The 16,834-nt window shown below is 45.5% G+C and overlaps 5 protein-coding genes across 9 annotated transcripts; 1 reads left to right on the top strand and 4 right to left on the bottom strand.

The window, feature by feature from the left end:
- Positions 1 to 3,150: 3,150 nt before the first annotated feature.
- On the bottom strand, positions 3,151 to 3,993 carry LOC144701372 (cyclin-dependent kinases regulatory subunit 1). Of its 2 annotated transcripts, none has more exons than XM_078573184.1 (4): positions 3,881 to 3,993; positions 3,713 to 3,807; positions 3,520 to 3,580; positions 3,151 to 3,407 (listed from the first exon to the last, which is right to left on the bottom strand). In XM_078573184.1, exons 2-4 carry the CDS (start codon positions 3,763 to 3,765, stop codon positions 3,255 to 3,257), a joined length of 267 nt encoding a protein of 88 aa, XP_078429310.1. In that variant the 5' UTR covers positions 3,766 to 3,807; positions 3,881 to 3,993; the 3' UTR covers positions 3,151 to 3,254. The 2 variants fall into 2 exon arrangements, with proteins under 2 accessions (XP_078429310.1, XP_078429311.1); XM_078573185.1 differs by having other exon boundaries at positions 3,713 to 3,778; positions 3,850 to 3,929.
- Positions 3,994 to 4,058: 65 nt separating this feature from the next.
- LOC144701370 (BTB/POZ domain with WD40/YVTN repeat-like protein) lies at positions 4,059 to 5,596 on the bottom strand. The gene has a single exon (XM_078573180.1). It carries the CDS (start codon positions 5,576 to 5,578, stop codon positions 4,160 to 4,162), a length of 1,419 nt encoding a protein of 472 aa, XP_078429306.1. The 5' UTR covers positions 5,579 to 5,596; the 3' UTR covers positions 4,059 to 4,159.
- A 364-nt stretch (positions 5,597 to 5,960) lies between these two features.
- LOC144701371 (hydroxyproline-rich glycoprotein family protein) lies at positions 5,961 to 7,530 on the bottom strand. Of its 3 annotated transcripts, none has more exons than XM_078573182.1 (2): positions 7,244 to 7,530; positions 5,961 to 7,154 (listed from the first exon to the last, which is right to left on the bottom strand). In XM_078573182.1, exon 2 carries the CDS (start codon positions 6,937 to 6,939, stop codon positions 6,148 to 6,150), a length of 792 nt encoding a protein of 263 aa, XP_078429308.1. In that variant the 5' UTR covers positions 6,940 to 7,154; positions 7,244 to 7,530; the 3' UTR covers positions 5,961 to 6,147. The 3 variants fall into 3 exon arrangements, with proteins under 3 accessions (XP_078429308.1, XP_078429307.1, XP_078429309.1); XM_078573181.1 differs by having other exon boundaries at positions 5,961 to 7,036; XM_078573183.1 differs by having other exon boundaries at positions 5,961 to 6,825.
- A 237-nt stretch (positions 7,531 to 7,767) lies between these two features.
- HCF106 (Bacterial sec-independent translocation protein mttA/Hcf106) lies at positions 7,768 to 11,160 on the top strand. The gene is made up of 6 exons (XM_078573179.1): positions 7,768 to 8,049; positions 8,740 to 8,858; positions 10,068 to 10,127; positions 10,231 to 10,354; positions 10,729 to 10,800; positions 10,929 to 11,160. Exons 1-6 carry the CDS (start codon positions 7,818 to 7,820, stop codon positions 11,027 to 11,029), a joined length of 708 nt encoding a protein of 235 aa, XP_078429305.1. The 5' UTR covers positions 7,768 to 7,817; the 3' UTR covers positions 11,030 to 11,160.
- A 675-nt stretch (positions 11,161 to 11,835) lies between these two features.
- Positions 11,836 to 15,321, bottom strand: PHOX1 (Octicosapeptide/Phox/Bem1p (PB1) domain-containing protein / tetratricopeptide repeat (TPR)-containing protein). 2 transcript variants are annotated; one of them, XM_078573178.1, is made up of 4 exons: positions 15,117 to 15,321; positions 13,329 to 15,013; positions 12,609 to 12,838; positions 11,836 to 12,030 (listed from the first exon to the last, which is right to left on the bottom strand). In XM_078573178.1, exons 2-3 carry the CDS (start codon positions 15,010 to 15,012, stop codon positions 12,684 to 12,686), a joined length of 1,839 nt encoding a protein of 612 aa, XP_078429304.1. In that variant the 5' UTR covers position 15,013; positions 15,117 to 15,321; the 3' UTR covers positions 11,836 to 12,030; positions 12,609 to 12,683. The 2 variants fall into 2 exon arrangements, with proteins under 2 accessions (XP_078429304.1, XP_078429303.1); XM_078573177.1 differs by having other exon boundaries at positions 13,329 to 15,321.
- Between the last annotated feature and the right edge of the window lie 1,513 nt (positions 15,322 to 16,834).

Here is a 16,834-nt window from a genome sequence, read left to right as displayed (position 1 = left end):
TTGGGGTGTTATGGCCTTGACTTTGATAAAACTCAAGTGATTCTTGTATCAAAAGACTTTGATCATAATCGTAATGGCATTCAAAACCTATTGACCAAATCACCTTTCCATGGATCAGATGTGTGATTTCTTCGGTTCCTCGAGTGAGACATTTTGAGCCTATCAAGTGCGATGCATCTAGACATTTCCATTTGATCCCTGGCACATCAAATCTTCTCCTTCATCCCATTAACATTCTGTCATCATCGTTACACCATCCTGATCACATTAAGATAACGGCGGAGCAAAGGGGTGGGCGAACAAGGAGGAGAACATTGAACAATTGTGCCCTAGGTGATTTTTTTTAGGGTCTTCTCCCATTCATACTAAATGGGAATAGTTAATAAAAACCCTTAACTTCAAGTATATCATTTTAAGTCCAAAAGAACCATTTGAGCGTGAGCCTCTAGGCCCACGTACAAGTGCAAGTCACAACTCCAATGGCTCAAAAACTTTTATTAGCCTTACGATAGTTAACTATATTATCACATACATTTCCAACTCGCTGATAACATGTTAATAAATATTTAACTGTTTTATGTCTATTTGCACTAAAATGGATAAATATGTGTGGTATCCATATTAAAAGGAGTAAATCTATTTTTGGAATAATATTATTTTCTTTTATAGATTTATGGGTATTTTAACGAATTTCCTTGACACGATATTCATGAAGAAAATAATTATCTAAGTTCAAATATATATATATTTCAAATTTTATGAGACTAAATTTGAAATATATATATTATTTTCTTAAGTCAGGCATGCATTTATAATGTTTTAGGCGTTACATAATATTTTTAAGATTTTTGAAATTGTTGTGCCGCGTTGGCAATCCTGAGAGAGAAAATCGAGCAGCTGAGTGATGAACAAAAAGTGAGAGTCATAAATGCCATTTTAAGGCTTCTGGTTGATGCAAAAAGTATTGATTTACTCATTTTTAGCTTTAATCCCCATTTTTTTGTATTTATATATTTATTATAGGTATACGGCTTAATTTGACTAAACAGAACTTGTAAAATAAATTCAAACTAATTATGGGAAGCAGAAAAACTCTTTATCCTAGTTAATCTACTTTATCCAAATTTAATAGAATATTTTTTGGAATTAAATATAACTTATGGTAGAAAATACTTATTAATTTTAAGTAAACACGTACTTTGGCAGTGTTGGATGACGAGTTTGGTGATGAATGAAATACCCCGATGGATGCGACTGAGCTGGTTGCACTTATGCCTTGGAAAGTTATGAAGTGGGGGAAAGGGATGCAGAATTACAGTTGGTGGTGGTGACAGAGATGAGGTGTAAATGCATTGACGAGTGACAGAGTTTGGTGGGCATGTGCATGATGGTGAAAACTAAGGTTAGAGGTGATGATAACCTAGGAAGAAGGATGATGGTGTGAGTAGAATAAAGATGAAGATTACATTGACCTAATTGTCAGGCGCCCAACGAACTGAGCAGTGTTTTTTGTTTATGTGTCGTGATATGAACATCACTCCTTCAATCCTTTACTCTTGGAATCTAAGAACGGATTAAAAAGAGATTTTGAATAAGCAAATCAGTATATTTATTGTAATTAGGAAAAAAAATCAAGGGTTCCTTCTTTTACTCGGATTGGGGGTTTCATGATAGATGTAAAGAGAATGTAAAAATAGAACTACCCAAAAAATTCAGCAACAAAATATTTCTAGAACATTTATATTTAGAGCCATCTGAGCCATCTAATTTTCTCTCTCCTCCAATTTATGTGGTAGATTGCCAATGTGGCTCAAAATTTTAAGAAGAAAAGGGAAAATCAACAAATTCATTACTATTATTAAATTCTGAATTTAATGTTAGAAAATGTCATAAAATACCACAAAATACAGAAAAAAGAACATTCAAAACATAAAATAAGCCCTTCAAGTATTTTTTGACTTGTAGTAGTATTATATTATTGAAATTTATGTAAAACGATGTGTTAAAATAACATGAAATAAGAAAATTAATATATTCATTCTAAATGTACAATTAATCATTTTAAGCTCTAATAATAATCAATTGTGATTGTTTCAATAAAAAAAACACAAAGTATATGAAATTACTGCTCAAAGTAGCATGATACTTTGTACTAGCACTAAGAATGATTAACTTCAAATCGGGATATCCAACGATCAAGAAAGAGTTTAATGCTGAAAATTTGACCATATCTTTATCTTTCAATTCTTTTTCCATTCACATGAAATACACCCTTTGATAACTGTAAAAATAGTCCTGGAATTGATCATACATTAAAAGGGCGAGTGAAAGAAAGAGGCTTCAAAACCCATCAAGTTTTGCTGTGTTGTTCATCGATTAAATTTAGCAAGCAAACTAGAAGTGGAGGGAATCTCCCATAGACAGGCATGACTTTATTCCCAGTATCATGGTGTATTTCGTAGAGGCAAATAACTCGTAGGTTCCAAATTTAATAACCATAATAACTTTTCAATTAAAATTAACTTGCTCAGAACTCTAATATGCTTTTGCAAAAAATAATTTCAATCATTCTCCTAGTTAACTGAATGTTTTGTTGCACGGAATCAAAAATATCATACGGTGCGTTCTAACATTTTATTTATAGACAGACATGATGAACAAGCATAAACATCACTGCTAGTGGGAAAACTGTTAGAGAACGACATTCATTTATTCGTGTCATTATGGATTTTGACTATTGTAGTTTTTTTAGAACATGTCATGTTCCTACACATACCATTTTCACGCTATGTAATACAGTGGGTACTTGAACACATACAAGAAAGCATGACATCAATGACAGAGCAGTAGCGCATTAATATTTGGAGATGTTAGAAGCTGCAATCCTAACTGGGTCATGTACCCATGGCAGAAGAGTATCTACTTGTAATGGCAGAAGATGACAACATTAGAGATTCTAAAACTACTGGGTAATGATGTTTCATAGTAGCTTAATTGGATCGTAAGAATGCATCAACATTGTATCTAAAAAACTATACTGTAAGTCAGCATTGCTAGATATGTATGATTCCGAGAGTATGAGATCAAACCACATTAGAGGGCACAACACAGAGGGGCTGTTGGGAATAGAAGATGCGAAGAACATCATGCTAGAGAAATATTAGAGTGCCCAAGATTTCATTCCTAGAAAACTTATAGCGACAGATATTAGTCTCCCGCATTGGGAGTCGGAGTGCAGATGCAGGAACCCTAGGTTACTTGGGCACCATCTGTTGAACAGCCTGGATCTCTTGATTTTGCTGGTAATTGAGAGGTCTACGGAATAGCATGATGTGCGGCTCCGGCCGGTGGATCGCGTAATGGACCCATCCTCTGCTCTGCTGCACCCCGATAGCGCGCCATTCATTCTGCGAGGACCATTCAATCCGTTCGTAGGTTTAGATCGAGCGGCGAGGGAAATTATTTGGAAGAAAAATGCAACGCGATGCCCTAGAAAATCGAAGATGCAGGAGTGTGCACCTCTGAAAGAAGTCTATTCTTGGGCAGTTGCTTGGCGACTTCAGGAGGCAGAACGACGTGCCTAGCGCCATCATCGATAGATTAAAAGATTGAGAAATCGCGACATTCAACAAAGGCATTCGCCGCGAAGGAAAGATTTCTTTTCGACGGAATGAAAGCGCGAAAATATCATTCCTCAGAGACAAACGCATACCGGTATTCGTAGGTATCGTCAAAGTATTTCTCAGAGTACTGAATCTGTCCCATTTCAACGAACTCGCTGCAGAAAAAAAGCGAATCTCCTCCAACCTTCGACAAAACGAAATCAAGATTCGAAGCAAAAACACTCACCGGTGAAGATCTAAGGGTGAGAGATGCAAACCAGAAGGAGCGATCGGAGCACTCAAGAAGCTTCTCGACGCGGTATGTATAGACGGAGAGGCGGTTAGCCCCAAAATTCGTTTTTATACCACCCCCCTCCCAGTTTGAAATTTGAATAGACGGAGCTGGAACGAACGTTACAGCGTACCGTGGTCCAAAACGAGAAGCACGTAACTTGGTGCGCATCAAAAACCATACCTTTAATTAAATTCATGTACAATAAACAAAGATTGGGACAAATGCCATGAATTGAAAGAAAGAATTGGGGGAGGAATCGTCTTCAACCTCTCGACGAGCTCTCCCAGATCTCCACAGACTGCTGGGCCTTCCTCGCGATCACCATTCTCGAGCCGCCGAACGCCATGAGCTCGATCTTCCCCGCCGCGGAATCCTTCGCCCGGCCGAGGAGATTCTTCCTCATCACCCTCTCCGCCGCCGGCGCTCCTTCCTGCCGATCCCAGCCATTGACGACGACCTCGCTCCACATCTCCACCTCGGCGGCCCTGGCACAGAAGACCTGCCCGCCATGGCTCCCGATCTTGCACCCGGCCCCTTCCTTCTTGCAGACCGCGGCCCTCCTGGCGTCGCCGAGGCACCGCCAGGGGTCCTCCGCCGCGCCGAGCTTCCTCAGATCGGCGGTGTAGACCTCGCCGGAGTTGACCCCGATCTTGAACAAGGCGGAGAGATCGTCGACGGCGGTGACGTCGGCGAAGCAATCGACGGTCTCGATTCTCTCCCAGACAGCGGCGAGGGGGGATCTGACGTCCCAGAGCCGCACGATCCCGCGCTGCCCGGACGGCCCGCTGTGGGAGCCGGCCGCCATTAACAGCCTCCTCCCCGGAACCCACTTCAGGATCGTGGCGGGGATCGCGGAGTCGAGATCCGCGCCGTAGATCTCCTTCCGGCCGATCTCCGCCGTCGGGCGGAGGGTCCCGCCGGCGAGATCGAAGGCCAGCACCGCGCTGGCGTTGCGGCGGCAGCTCTCGAAGCTTCCGAAGAGGTGATCGGTGGAGGATTCGATCCCCTGGACCGTCGACGAGGAGGAAGAGGGGTGGGCGGACCAGTGGAGGGTCTTCCTGGGGGCGGCCTTCGCGAGGTCGAGGATCTGCAGGCCGGGGAAGTCGGTGGCGCCGGCGGCGGCGCCGCCGCCGGGGAGAGGGAGGAGAGAGTCCACGGCGGGGAAACCCGTGAGGAGGGTGGTTTTCCGGCGGAGGGACCAGTCCAGGGACGTGATCTTGGAGCCGTGGGCGACGAGGACGGCGCCGTCGGCGGCGGCGGCGACGGCGGAGGGGCAGTCGCGGCCGGGGAGGGGCACGGCGGCGGAGCGGCGCAGCGCGAAGGGATCGAAGTCGGCGGCGCCGGAGACGGCCGCGAGGAGGGCGAGGTCGAGGCCGTAGAAGCGGGCCTCCGCCGCGAGGTCGCGGAGGTCCAAGGCCGTGGCTTTGGAGGGCAGCCGTCCGGTTCGGAGCAGCGACAGCAAAACGGAGAAGAGCTCCGGGTCTCGGTCTATGAACGCGACGCCGCCGCAGTCGCCGCCGCCGCCGTGGAGGGATCGGAGGAGAGAGCCGCCGCCGGCGCTGGCCAGCGTCTGAGGGGTCGTCTGGAAGATCCGACCGCCGACATTCAGCGTCACGACGTGGGGCTCGATCGGCTTGTTCATCCCTTGCGGCGGCGGCGTCACTCCGGCGAACGGCGGCATTCTTTGTCCTCTTTTCTCTTCCTGATTATGCTTCTGGGATTTGTTCTTCCTCTGTTATTTATAGGGCCGCCTTCGTCAGTGAGCGTTGACTGACGGCGATCAACGAAGCCGGGCTGGGAAGAGAGCCCCGATAAAGACTAGCGGCGTCAAGATAAGCGGCGGACGAGCTCTCTTTGACCGGAGAAGAAGTCGCGCGGAACCAGGTTAGTTTTTCTTTTAAAACTCAAATCGACAATAAACATCGGAGTCAATTGGATACTGGATTACCGTGAACGGATGAGGTGATAATTCCAGTTTATTTTTCTAAAGAAATGTTTTGATAATTAGTGATAATACACGTGTTTAGCTCCTCTGACGCGATACAGTTGGTCTGGATGTAGAGTGATGTAACAGCCAACGATAATCATTGAAGTAAAGAGAAAAATCAAGGTGGCTGACTGGCTGCCGCCATTTCAATTCTTGGATTAGCCAAGGTATTGAAAGGATTCTATACAAATCAAATTACCTTGGAATACTGTTTATCTTTCATAAAGAAAGGAGGGGAATTTACAAGAGGTTGCCGGAGGCGGTCAGGTTGCCGCGGACTGGTGGAGAGGGAAGAAAGCCCACTTCTTGGAGACGGCGGCGGCGGCGGGGGCGTCGTCGTCGGCGTTGTGGAACTTGAAGTCTCTTGACGCGGCGGCGTCGCCGGTGTCCACGGCGAGGCGGCGGGCAAGCTCCTCCGCCGTCAGATCGAAAGGCAGCGGCGAGGATCCGCCGGAGCAAGCGGAGCTGGGGGAGACGAGGTGGCCGATGGGGCTGCCGGGGCAGAGGAGGTAGCCCTGGAACTCTCCGCCGTCGATCTTGATCTGGGCGGTGGATTCGGGGCAGGAGGCCAGGAGCCGGGCGTAGGGGACCTCCGGGGAGGCCGGGGTGGTGAGCTGGGCCGTGGGCTCGGCCGGGGGGGTCAGCGGCGCGGTCGACGGCTCGGTGGAGAAGACCGGCGGCGAGACCGGCTGCGTCTCGTGGGCGTAGGGGCCCTCGACGAAGGCGGGGTCGGGGGGGGGGTGGGGCCCGGACTGGAGGAGAGAGGCCGGGGAGGGAGGAGGGGCCAGGAATGGCGGCGCCGCCCGGTAGTGACCGGGAAGCTGGTCCGAGCCCGGCCGCGCCGCCTGGTCCGGGACGTGAGCCGCGGGGCCGATCCGCCGCGCCGGTTTCTGGAACCTGAAGCACCAGTAATTGCTCAGGCACCCGCCTGATCTCCTTCTCTGCTCGTGCCCGTCCACATGGAGAGATTGAACGTGAGATTTCAGAATGGGAAATCTTCCCCATGAGTTATCGGTTAATTTTCCCGCATGTTTGGGGAGATAATTCCAAACCATAAAGAAATGCGCATTCGAAGCGAAAAATGTCCCCAAATAATGACCGTCCGCTCTTCGTCCTCTAAAATATTGCCCGAAGCCGAAGCAACTTCCGCCGCTAAAATATTCAATGGGATCAGATCTCGTTACTTACTCAGATATACTAGCTGCTAAAATCGTTGGGAAGTAGAGGAATTTGCTGGAAACCGAATTGATCTCGACCGATTAAGAAATCTCTGGCGTCGGAACAGACGGCAAATTCAAAATCTCAGGCTCAAGAATTGAAAACAACGACGCTAAATTTCAAGCGGTGGCGATAATTTACCGGGGACGTGACTTGCTGGACGCGGTTCTCGGCTTGGACGATCGCCGAGGCGGCGGCGGTCACCGTCTCCACGTTTCTCTCGAATCCCCTCATCGCTCCAACTTCCATTTGAGAAAAACCTTGCAATCTCTTTTGAATCGATTCCGGCAAAATTTCAAAGACAAGAAGACACTATCAAGAACTCGAAACAACGATCTCGCGGGGATCAGATTTCCGATCAGTAGACCACCACCGCGACCGACATCCCCTTCCCCGCTCGAAGAATCGAGGAAATTTCTCTCGAACAAGTTGAAGAAATTTAAACGTGCTTAAACCCCTTTATTCGCGCGTTAATCAAGTGATTACTTGTTGACGAATTTTCCAAGCCATTGACCGGATGGTCAACTGGTGTAACGTCGGTGACGTGGGATCTTCTAATTGGTTGAAAATGCCAAGGCAGCGACCTTATCCATTACACGGGTACGGATCCGGAATCGGTTTAGACCCGAACCGAGATGTCGCCTTCTTTCTTCCCCGCCGCTCTCTCCTTTCGTGTGGGACTGATCCACTTCTGGCTGGGGTTTGGGAAGCTCCAATGGCGAGAGCCATGGCGACGACGGTGTCGACGTCTCTTCTGCCCGCGATGTCGAGCGGCTGCCGCACGAGACAGCAGATCGTGGCCGGCTCGGTCCACGTCGTGCCGCAATCGAGCGTCTCGAGGGTTCGTATCGGGCTGTCGATTCCGCGTCCAAGTTTTCGGCACCTCTGCCCTTGGAATGGGCTGAAGCATCTCGGAATCTCGTGCCGACACAGGCACAGAAACAAGGGTACTATTCGATTCTCTTCTCTATCTCTATCTGTTCGAGGATAAAGTTGTTTTCTTGTTTTGTTTAACCTGATTCCGGGGGAAGCTTCTAGAAAGAGGAGAAATCGATTGTAAACGATGAGTAAAGTTGATGTTAATATCAGTTCAGAGTGAATTTTGGGTGTTCCGATGAACGAATTTGTTTTTTTTTTCTTTTTGCTTGCGCGTTTTTGTCTGAGAGTTCAAGGAAGGTGTCTCAGTTCACGATAGGTGGATAGCGTTTTGGGGAGGTTCTTCCGTGTGATGCCTCGATGGATGAAGAGTTGTTCGTCATATGCTTGGTGATGGATTGTCGTTTTTAAAATGCTAGAATACCCAAAATAGTGGCAACATCTGGAGAAACGGAAATGAATTCAACTTGGCTTCTTTGGCACGAATAAAGGGCTGAGTTATCTTGGTTCTGTTTTAGGGATGAAGTTATTGTAACTCGTGGAAGAAAGCGATGATCCTTCTTCTGTGGAGATTTGTTAAATTACGACGGGAAAAATAATGTCCATAGAGTACTGTTCTGAGAAATTAGGGAACATTCTTTGTGTTCTAGTATCTATGATGGCAATTTGCATTTTGTTTCTTCATGCTCTCGAAATATTGACATCTGGACATCGTTTTTCATTATCTAATCCATCAATATTTTGTTCCCGATGAATTCCAGGAGGCAAGGAGCGATACATGGGTCGGATATACGCTTCATTGTTCGGTGTTGGTGCCCCTGAAGCTTTAGTAATTGGAGTTGTGGCTTTGCTTGTCTTCGGTCCCAAAGGTCTGGCAGAGGTGAGTAACCTTACATCCTCTATTTCAATTTCAAGCTACGGAGTTCTGTTTGGGTTATATTTCACCTATGCTTTTGTGTTGTCCCAAGCCAATAAATTGTTTTTTTTCATGTCTCAGTTCTCGCACTTTGTTTCCTTAGTTGTCCTTGACTTAGGGTTCTTATAAAAGTTCTGATCACAACCGATGTGATCGACTTGTTGATTTGATTTCGTTCCATTGATTTCAGATTACCTAAAATTTAGATAGATAATTGATCAGACCAGGTCGAGGGATCAAAATTTTTGGTCAAGATTTCGGCAGATCACTGTCGATGAATCTTGCTCCATCAAATCGATCAATTTGATCAATCATGATGGATGGGGTTGATTTTGTTTTTTTAAGCAAAGGATTGAGTTGATTTTTATGGAATCGTTGGATCAATCATGACTGTATGGTTGGATCGATTATAAAAGACCTTATCGATTGCTCCTACTTGATTGATCGATGATCATCATCAGTATCGATCTGGTACGGATGATCTTATTTGATCATCCTGATCAAGTGAGATCATCCGTCCACTAACGGTCCGAAAGAAAAAAAGACTTTCTCTCTCTCTCTCTCTCTCTCTCTCTCTCTCTCTTCCACGATGATCTGTAGATAACGTTTTTGCAATAGATCATCAGCTCGAAAATTTTCCACCCTGCTTTTTAGACGATATTGGATTTATTAGGTTTACCACTTGGCGGCACCCGATTGCAGCCATAATCCCATTTCACAGAATTGTCTGAACCGATCAGTTGTATCAGGCGATCGATCATCTGTCATCATGATCGGATTGGCCTACTCAGGCCGATCACGGTCAGGGTCATTTGATCCAATCCAATCAGCAAAGCCTACGTTGACATTTGGTGCTATTTAATTATCAGAGTTTGATCAAACCCTTGTCTTATGTTTCGTCATTTTTTTTTGAGAAAAAAAGGTACTGTCTCTCATGAAGTCCTGCACATCGCCAATCTACGCTATGACGAAATAAAAACATTAGATACAATACCTAATATTTTTATGCTCGACGATCTTACTTTCTGAATTCTCTCTTTCACTCTCTACCAAAAGGTCCATCGGAAGAATATACGCTTGTTTCTGTAATCTGATTAAAATTCTACGTTTTGTTCCGATGGGTGAAAGCATATGTTCAAGGTTATTTCATCCAATTTTGTGACTTTAACCTAGGTAGCGAGGAATCTGGGGCAAACATTGCGGGCATTCCAGCCGACGATCAGAGAGCTTCAGGTTCGATAAAACCAAACGAAAGAGACTTGTACCTCCTTTCAGACAAAACATCGATCAGGAAAGATGAACTAATATCTATGAAATTCTTCTCATCTATCTCCAGGATGTTTCCCGAGATTTCAAAAGCACCCTCGAGCGGGAGATTGGACTGGATGAAGTTCCTAGACCCATGAACAATTCCGCATACCAATCAACTGTTTTCAACCCTCAAGCTATGCTTGATCCGAGTAAGTAAAGATAAACCATGCCCCTGGTTATGGGTTCTGATTCGACCTTATACCCCCGTCTCGGCATTACAGCCCATCAGAGGCATTTTGTTCATTTCTTTTTGCATAAGTGTTCGTTTAAATAGGGCATCCAAGAATGAAAGGTAAGCTGCATCACAATCCACGTCTCATCTCTTCTAAGACCCAGACCTTTATTCCCCTTCAGTCCCCTGCCCCTGCGATTATTTCTCTTCTCTAGACCACTTTCTAATTTCCCTTCCTTGATACAAACCTAAATCAAGGTTTGTATGAGGTTCATACACATAGGTGAAAGATGATATTTCTAAAATGATTTTACATGAAGAAGACTTACGCATGGTGCCCAACATATTCAGATGGCGCTCCTGCTGCGATGGATTCTACGGCAGAGTCAGCACAGATGCCGCCGTCTGCAGCCGAACCACAAGGTTTTAGATCTCCCTAAAGCTTTTGCCATTTATGGGCTTGGGGTTCAGGGTTTAGGGTGTTTTGGTCAAGATTAGTTGAAGAGCTTTATTTCTTCTCTAATGTTCAACTTGCTGGTGCTCCGTTGCAGGTGCACCAAATCTGCAGCCCTCTGAGGCTACAAATGTAACTTCACAGACTGCATCTTCTGGCTCTGCTGAGAATTCTCAAGCCGAGGGAAATAAAGTGTAAACACAATTATACATTTTTGTAGAGAGCTTTGTTGTTTTTTCAACTCAGCAGGTTCATATTAATCTTGCCGGCAGATCCATTATTGCTTTATTGTTCTTACACATTATAAAGGGGCAGCGGTTTGACTGAAACCTTTCGCTTGCATCGAAATTAACTTGGAATGTTGTCTTTATTTTCTTCCAGGGAGAAGTGGACTGAAGGACGTTGCTTTTAAAACTACAAAAAGGACTGACGTTTTTATAATAAAAAGATAAAGAAAAAGCAAACTTTGGGCTCCCTCAAAATCTATTTTTTCTCTCATAAATTGTATCTGCAATTTCCGGAGGAACAGAAAATAAATCCTGGGATCGAAGTGTAACAATCTGTTTCGATATCACACGGCAAATAACATGAATTTTCATTCTTTCTTTCTTTCCGCAAAGAACACGTTGATCTCGGTACCAAATGGAGACCGATTAAGTTAAATAGCGTATAGCGATAGGGAAAATAAGTTTTGCTTTACAATGACTGTCCAAAAATATCATTACCCATATCTGGAAACGGAATCAATGCTGGTGTTAAATAGTAAAGAATACGTAGGCTTCTTTAAAGGCACATCAGTGTCATGCTTCATTTACCATAGTAGGTTAGTATTAAATGTGAAGGCAAACTGCCATTATGTTATTGTTCAAATGAGCAATAAAATGCCGACGTTTGACTGAATCTTTTGGCCTCCATCGATTTTAACACATTAAAAGTATGGAAAGCAAGACCGTCAATGAAGATTGTGTGAAGAAGTCCACATTTGGGTTGAAATCCCTTCAAAATGATAAAAGGATAAACTTTAGACTCACTCAAACCCATTTCTCCTCCCTTTATTCTTTTTACAGCTTTTTGCAGGAATAGAAAAACAAATTACATGATATGACCACAATTATGTTTTAAGTTTGAAATAATTCCGTCACGAAAGACGGTTCACAAAATGCCATGCAACATGCTCCAGACAGCACCGGAAATAAGTCCTGAAGAGAAAAGAAAACAGACGACACATCAGCTCCAAAGATGAATTCTGAAAATAAGAGAACCTAAGAAACCTAACTGATGAGAACATCTACAATTTACACCTATTACCTAGTAATTTGAATAAAAGAACACGGTTTCCCACATGATAAGAGATGTGCAAAAATAAAAAACTGAAGACAACATGAGAACTTAAGAAAACATGATTCGCACATCACAAAAGCAGATCAGAGATAAAAAAGAGCAAAACTTTGATACCGATCAAGCCAATATATAACATTATTTGAAAGAAGATCTCCCACCCGTCGCCAGGAGGGCAGTCGATACTAGAAGAACTAGATAAAGACAAAAGGATTCCCTTTTTTCCCTCAACCAAGACTATTATCAAGTACTTACATGTACCATCAAGTAATTTGGACATAAGAACACGGCTTTCCCCAGTTTCACAACTGATAAGAACATGATTCATAGATCACCAAAATGCAGACCAGAGAAATAAAGCAATTAAAAGAGTAAAAATTAGAAACCAGTAAAGTGGTGAAAAATAAATCGCATCACAGATATTTAAAAGGTATCTTACCCATCTCCAGGAGCTCAATCGATGCTGGAATAAAATAGAGAAGAAAAAAAAATGTTTCTTTTTTTTTCCTGAGAGTCACAGAGAAGCGTGCTCCAGGGAATGATGCAGCTTTGGGACCCGCCGCCGGAACAGTGGCTCCAGCCGGAAAGAGGACACCCCACTGGCCCATCTCTTGGCATCATACATCTCATTCCAGGCCTGGATAATCTCATCAATCTTGAAGCTCAACCCTGAAACCAGACCAACCCGTCATAGAAAGATTGCTCCTTTGATTAACCCAAGATTAATCCGACAAAGAAAAACTTTTTATGAGAACGATGATTGACCCTTCTAAGAATAACTTCGAAAAAAAAAAAAAGAAAGGTCACAGAATAGACTTCGACAAAAAAGGAAGAAAGATCAGTCTTTTGATTAACCCATCACGGGAAAAACATCGAAAGACAAAGAAGAGAGACTACTCATTTGATTGGACCTTCACAGAATAGTTTCGAAGAAGAAGAAAGATCACCGACTCCTTTGATTGACCCATCACGGGAAAAACATCGATAAAAAAGAAGGAAGAAAGATCACTCTTCTAAATAACCCACCGCAGGAAAAACATCAGACGAGAAAGAAGAAAGATTACTCTTTTTATTAACCCATCCCATAAAAACTTCCAAAAGAAAAGGAGAAGAAAGATAACTCCTTTGATCAACCCATCTAAAGATACATAAAACCCACCTTCTTGGGCGCTCGGATTCGAGCAGTGGTTCTTGATCATCACCGCGAGGTCAGTCGGCGACGCCCCGGCAAGCTTAAACTTCTCCACGGCGGCCGCCAAGCACTCCTCCCACTCGGGGATCTTCAGCTTGAACTCAACCACAGATCGTTCATACAACATCGTCCCCCACAAAACACTAATCTGCGACCTCATCCTCGCCGCCTGCTCCGCCGCCTCATCAGTAGAAACCTCCTTCAGAAGCCCCTCCAACCCCACCTTCTGCAAAAACAGCTTCTCCTCCCCGCCGCCGGCGGCGAGCTCCCTCAACCTCCGATCCTCCGCCTCCGCCCAGAGCTCCGTCCCCCTCTCCATGTTCTCCTCCGCCAGTTCGAACAGCTCTACTGCCAGCGAGCTCGCCCCTTCGAGCTTAGCCCTTTCAAACTGCAGCAAAGCCAGCGCGAAGAACCCTTCGTAGAAATCCGGCTTCAGCCTCGTCGCCTCCTCGAACCTCGCCCCCGCGCTCTTCAATTCAGCCCTGGACAAGTGCACGCTTCCCCAATTGAAGAGCGCCAGCGCGGCCATCTCCTGGAATTTGCCCTCCGCGAGCTTCAGAAGGGGCTTCGCTTCCTCGCTGGACACGACGTCGTCGATTGCCTCGGAGAAGACCTTCGTGCCAAGCTCGTGAAGGTCCAGGTATGCGTCGGCGCCGAGACCCAAGTGGGTTTTGAAGAGCTGCGCGAATTGGGCTATCCAGTCCTCCACGCAGGCGTCGACGGCGGGGCTCTTGTCGGAGACGCAGAGGAATAGCGGGTCCTGGTCGGGGGTTACTTGGGTAATGTAGAGGCGGAGAGAAGAGCTATTACTAGAGCTGCCGCTGTTGCGCGATTCCTCGGCCCATCGAAGCTCCTCGGTGGTGGTGATGGTGACCAGATCGCCTTCTTCGTCCTCGTACTTGACCAGAACGGCCTCCGTGTTGGGGAATCTCATCTTCACGATTTCCCGCAGTTGCAGGACGCTGCAGCCGGCGGGGAGAAGCGCGACTCTGATGTCCTCCCCCAGAACAAGCTTCACCTTCAAAGCTCCGGCCTTGATCGCTTCTTCCTTGGCCGGTTCCTCGTTCTGGGTAGCGCTATTCTTCTTCTTATTTTTCAATTTGCTTCTGGGTTTGGCCGGAGCGGCGGGCTCCGGGTCGAGGGGCTTGATTCCGCTCGATTCCATGGCGGTCTTCACCCGCCCTGCAATCTCCAGCGCGGTGGCGTTGGTGGGCTCGGCGCTGAGCACCGCGCCGGCGTCTTGGGCCGCCATGTCGAGCCGGCCGACGGCCTCGTAGCACTTAGCACGCTTCAGGAGGGCTTTGCTGTACTTGGGCAGCGCTTCCAGGGCGAGATTGCAGGCTTCGATGGCGCGGTGGAAGTCGGGTGTCTGCAGACTCATGAAGCAGGCGGCGAGGTTGCTCCGCAGAGGGGCCGTTTCGGCATGGGAGGAGGGTAGAAGCTTGACGGCCTTCTCGTAGGTGAGGATCGCGCCTTTGTAATCCCTCTTCTGGAATAGCTTGTTGCCCTCTTCCTTGAGCTCGCGGGCCATGTCGATGAAGAAATTCATGTCCGCGTCCATCTTCCTCGGGCTCCCGGCCGCCGGCGGATGATGCTTCTCCTCGGATGAGCTCTTCTTCTTCTTCTTGCTCCTCCCGTCGGGCTTCCCCATCCTGCGAGATTGACGATCGGGGGTGGGGTGGGGTGGGGGGGAATTCTCAGCGCCCTAAACGCGGAATCGAAGCAAAAAGGGAGGAGCTTCTCCGATCGCCATACCCGTTTGATTTTCTATCGCTGAGCTTCTCCTCCAGCAAGACGAGATGGGGGAGAAGATGGAAGACGACGATGGGGATGAACACCAAGGTGCAGATTTCTTGTCGGCTTGTTTGCGAATTTCTCGGTCTCCCTCTGTCTCCCCTTCTCTATCTCTCTCTCATGTTCTCTGTTGTGACCCCACGAGAAGGTGGGTTTGGTTTAACTCGTTCCAGATGGATCGTTCTCGAGCGGGTGGCGCCGCCGGTGACCACCTGGGAAGGAGAGGTGATCAAGGTGGGTCCTTGGGTGGCCTGGGGAAGAGGGGTACTCGGAGAAATACAAAACAAGCAAGTGCCGGACACGACAAACAACGGTAATATCATAGTCGTAATACTATTTTTATTTCTTCTTGTGGTTGTAATTTAGGAAATTGGGGTTTTTTTGGACGCATGATGTTTTAAAATATGGACCCATTCATGGATTTCCATGTGTTTCATCAAACAAAGTTGTCCAACTGTTAGATGATAATAAAAGCTTATTTATAATGTGGAGTGGGGATCAGGGGCTTCTCTCTTTTGATATGCATGTCACTGTTTTATGATAATAAAAGCTTATTTATAATGTGGAGTGGGGAAGAGGGTTTTAACCACCAATTATGGTTCGGTGATCCTTTTTATAGTCAACACAGTACAAAAGATTATGCTGATTATGTTTTCTCTAACATTTAAAAAGGGGAATATTGATTTGTGGGGAGTGAAAGTTTCATTTCATTTTACTTCAGATGATGTAAGTGGACAAAAGATAAATATAATTCAATAATGGACCCGCCTTTAAGTAAGTACAGCCGATGGAGTATGCAATTGTGCTCCGCAGATTTCCCTGATGATCTTCATGCATGGTAGTGTGGAGAAAAGCAATTGAAATCTAACTGTATACCAACCTGTTAACAAGATTAACTGATGTCAACATGCAAATTATGATGACAAGAATAGGAGGATACTTGAACAAACTTTATTTTTGTCATTGCATTGAGACGAGACTTGAGTAGCTATTACTTTCCAAGGGACACCCACTGTATTTATAAAATTTTTCATCACTTTGTTACCTCTATTAGAAATGCATTTCCTCATTCCTCATTTAAAATACTGCCTACATTCCTGAGTCTTCGTCCCACACTTCCAAATATTTTATCCTCTTGGGAATTACCTAGAAATATTCCTATCAATTGTTAGGAATCTTTTCAATGAGGTCCTTTCTCTAGTTACCTAGAGGGGATTCAATGAGCAGGAGGTGAATTTCCAAACTTTGTGTTAAGATATATAATTTACAAGTTAATAGCTAATATATGATAAACCCAAAGTCATTTTGGGATCATTTTTTGCGAATGATCTTCCACTTTACAAGAATTTCATCCCATGCGCTAAATGGAGCAAGTGATAAAACAATGCATTTTAGTAATTTTTACATATTTTACAAGTACAAGTCTTTCTTAGTAAAAATGTGTTTAAAACATTGTTAATTATAATGAGATCAATGCTCCCCCAAGTAAGTTAAGTTATGCTTTTTGTATGAAGTCAAAGTTGAAGAGAGAAATATATTGATAAAGGAAGAAAAAATATAAAAAATAGTTTTAAGTGGGCAGCTAGGGCTGAACCAGGGTGCATCAGCACCCAATCCAGCCATATGCAGGTGAATGCAGGGCGCTCAAGCCCACCTGCTTGACGCAACCCCCATCATTC

The sequence above is a fragment of the Wolffia australiana genome, chromosome 3 (assembly GCF_029677425.1).
Source record: "Wolffia australiana isolate 7733 chromosome 3, ASM2967742v1".
NCBI classification, from domain to species: Eukaryota; Viridiplantae; Streptophyta; class Magnoliopsida; order Alismatales; family Araceae; genus Wolffia; species Wolffia australiana.
Note: the sequence above shows the minus strand (reverse complement) of the source record. Positions and strands in the feature narration are given on the sequence as shown.

Bases quoted from the DNA above. Each gene is read 5' to 3' on its own strand.
- LOC144701372 (XM_078573184.1), bottom strand. From the start codon at position 3,765: ATGGGACAGATTCAGTACTCTGAGAAATACTTTGACGATACCTACGAA. The intron at 3,581-3,712 runs GTATGCGTTTGT...TGATGGCGCTAG, and splicing joins GACGATACCTACGAATACCG to GCACGTCGTTCTGCCTCCTG. The intron at 3,408-3,519 runs GTGCACACTCCT...TGGTCCTCGCAG, and splicing joins AGAATAGACTTCTTTCAGAG to AATGAATGGCGCGCTATCGG.
- LOC144701370 (XM_078573180.1), bottom strand. From the start codon at position 5,578: ATGCCGCCGTTCGCCGGAGTGACGCCGCCGCCGCAAGGGATGAACAAG.
- LOC144701371 (XM_078573182.1), bottom strand. From the start codon at position 6,939: ATGGTTTGGAATTATCTCCCCAAACATGCGGGAAAATTAACCGATAAC.
- HCF106 (XM_078573179.1), top strand. From the start codon at position 7,818: ATGGCGAGAGCCATGGCGACGACGGTGTCGACGTCTCTTCTGCCCGCG. The intron at 8,050-8,739 runs GTACTATTCGAT...GATGAATTCCAG, and splicing joins ACACAGGCACAGAAACAAGG to GAGGCAAGGAGCGATACATG. The intron at 10,801-10,928 runs GTTTTAGATCTC...GCTCCGTTGCAG, and splicing joins GTCTGCAGCCGAACCACAAG to GTGCACCAAATCTGCAGCCC.
- PHOX1 (XM_078573177.1), bottom strand. From the start codon at position 15,012: ATGGGGAAGCCCGACGGGAGGAGCAAGAAGAAGAAGAAGAGCTCATCC. The intron at 12,839-13,328 runs GTGGGTTTTATG...GTCTGGTTTCAG, and splicing joins GAATCCGAGCGCCCAAGAAG to GGTTGAGCTTCAAGATTGAT.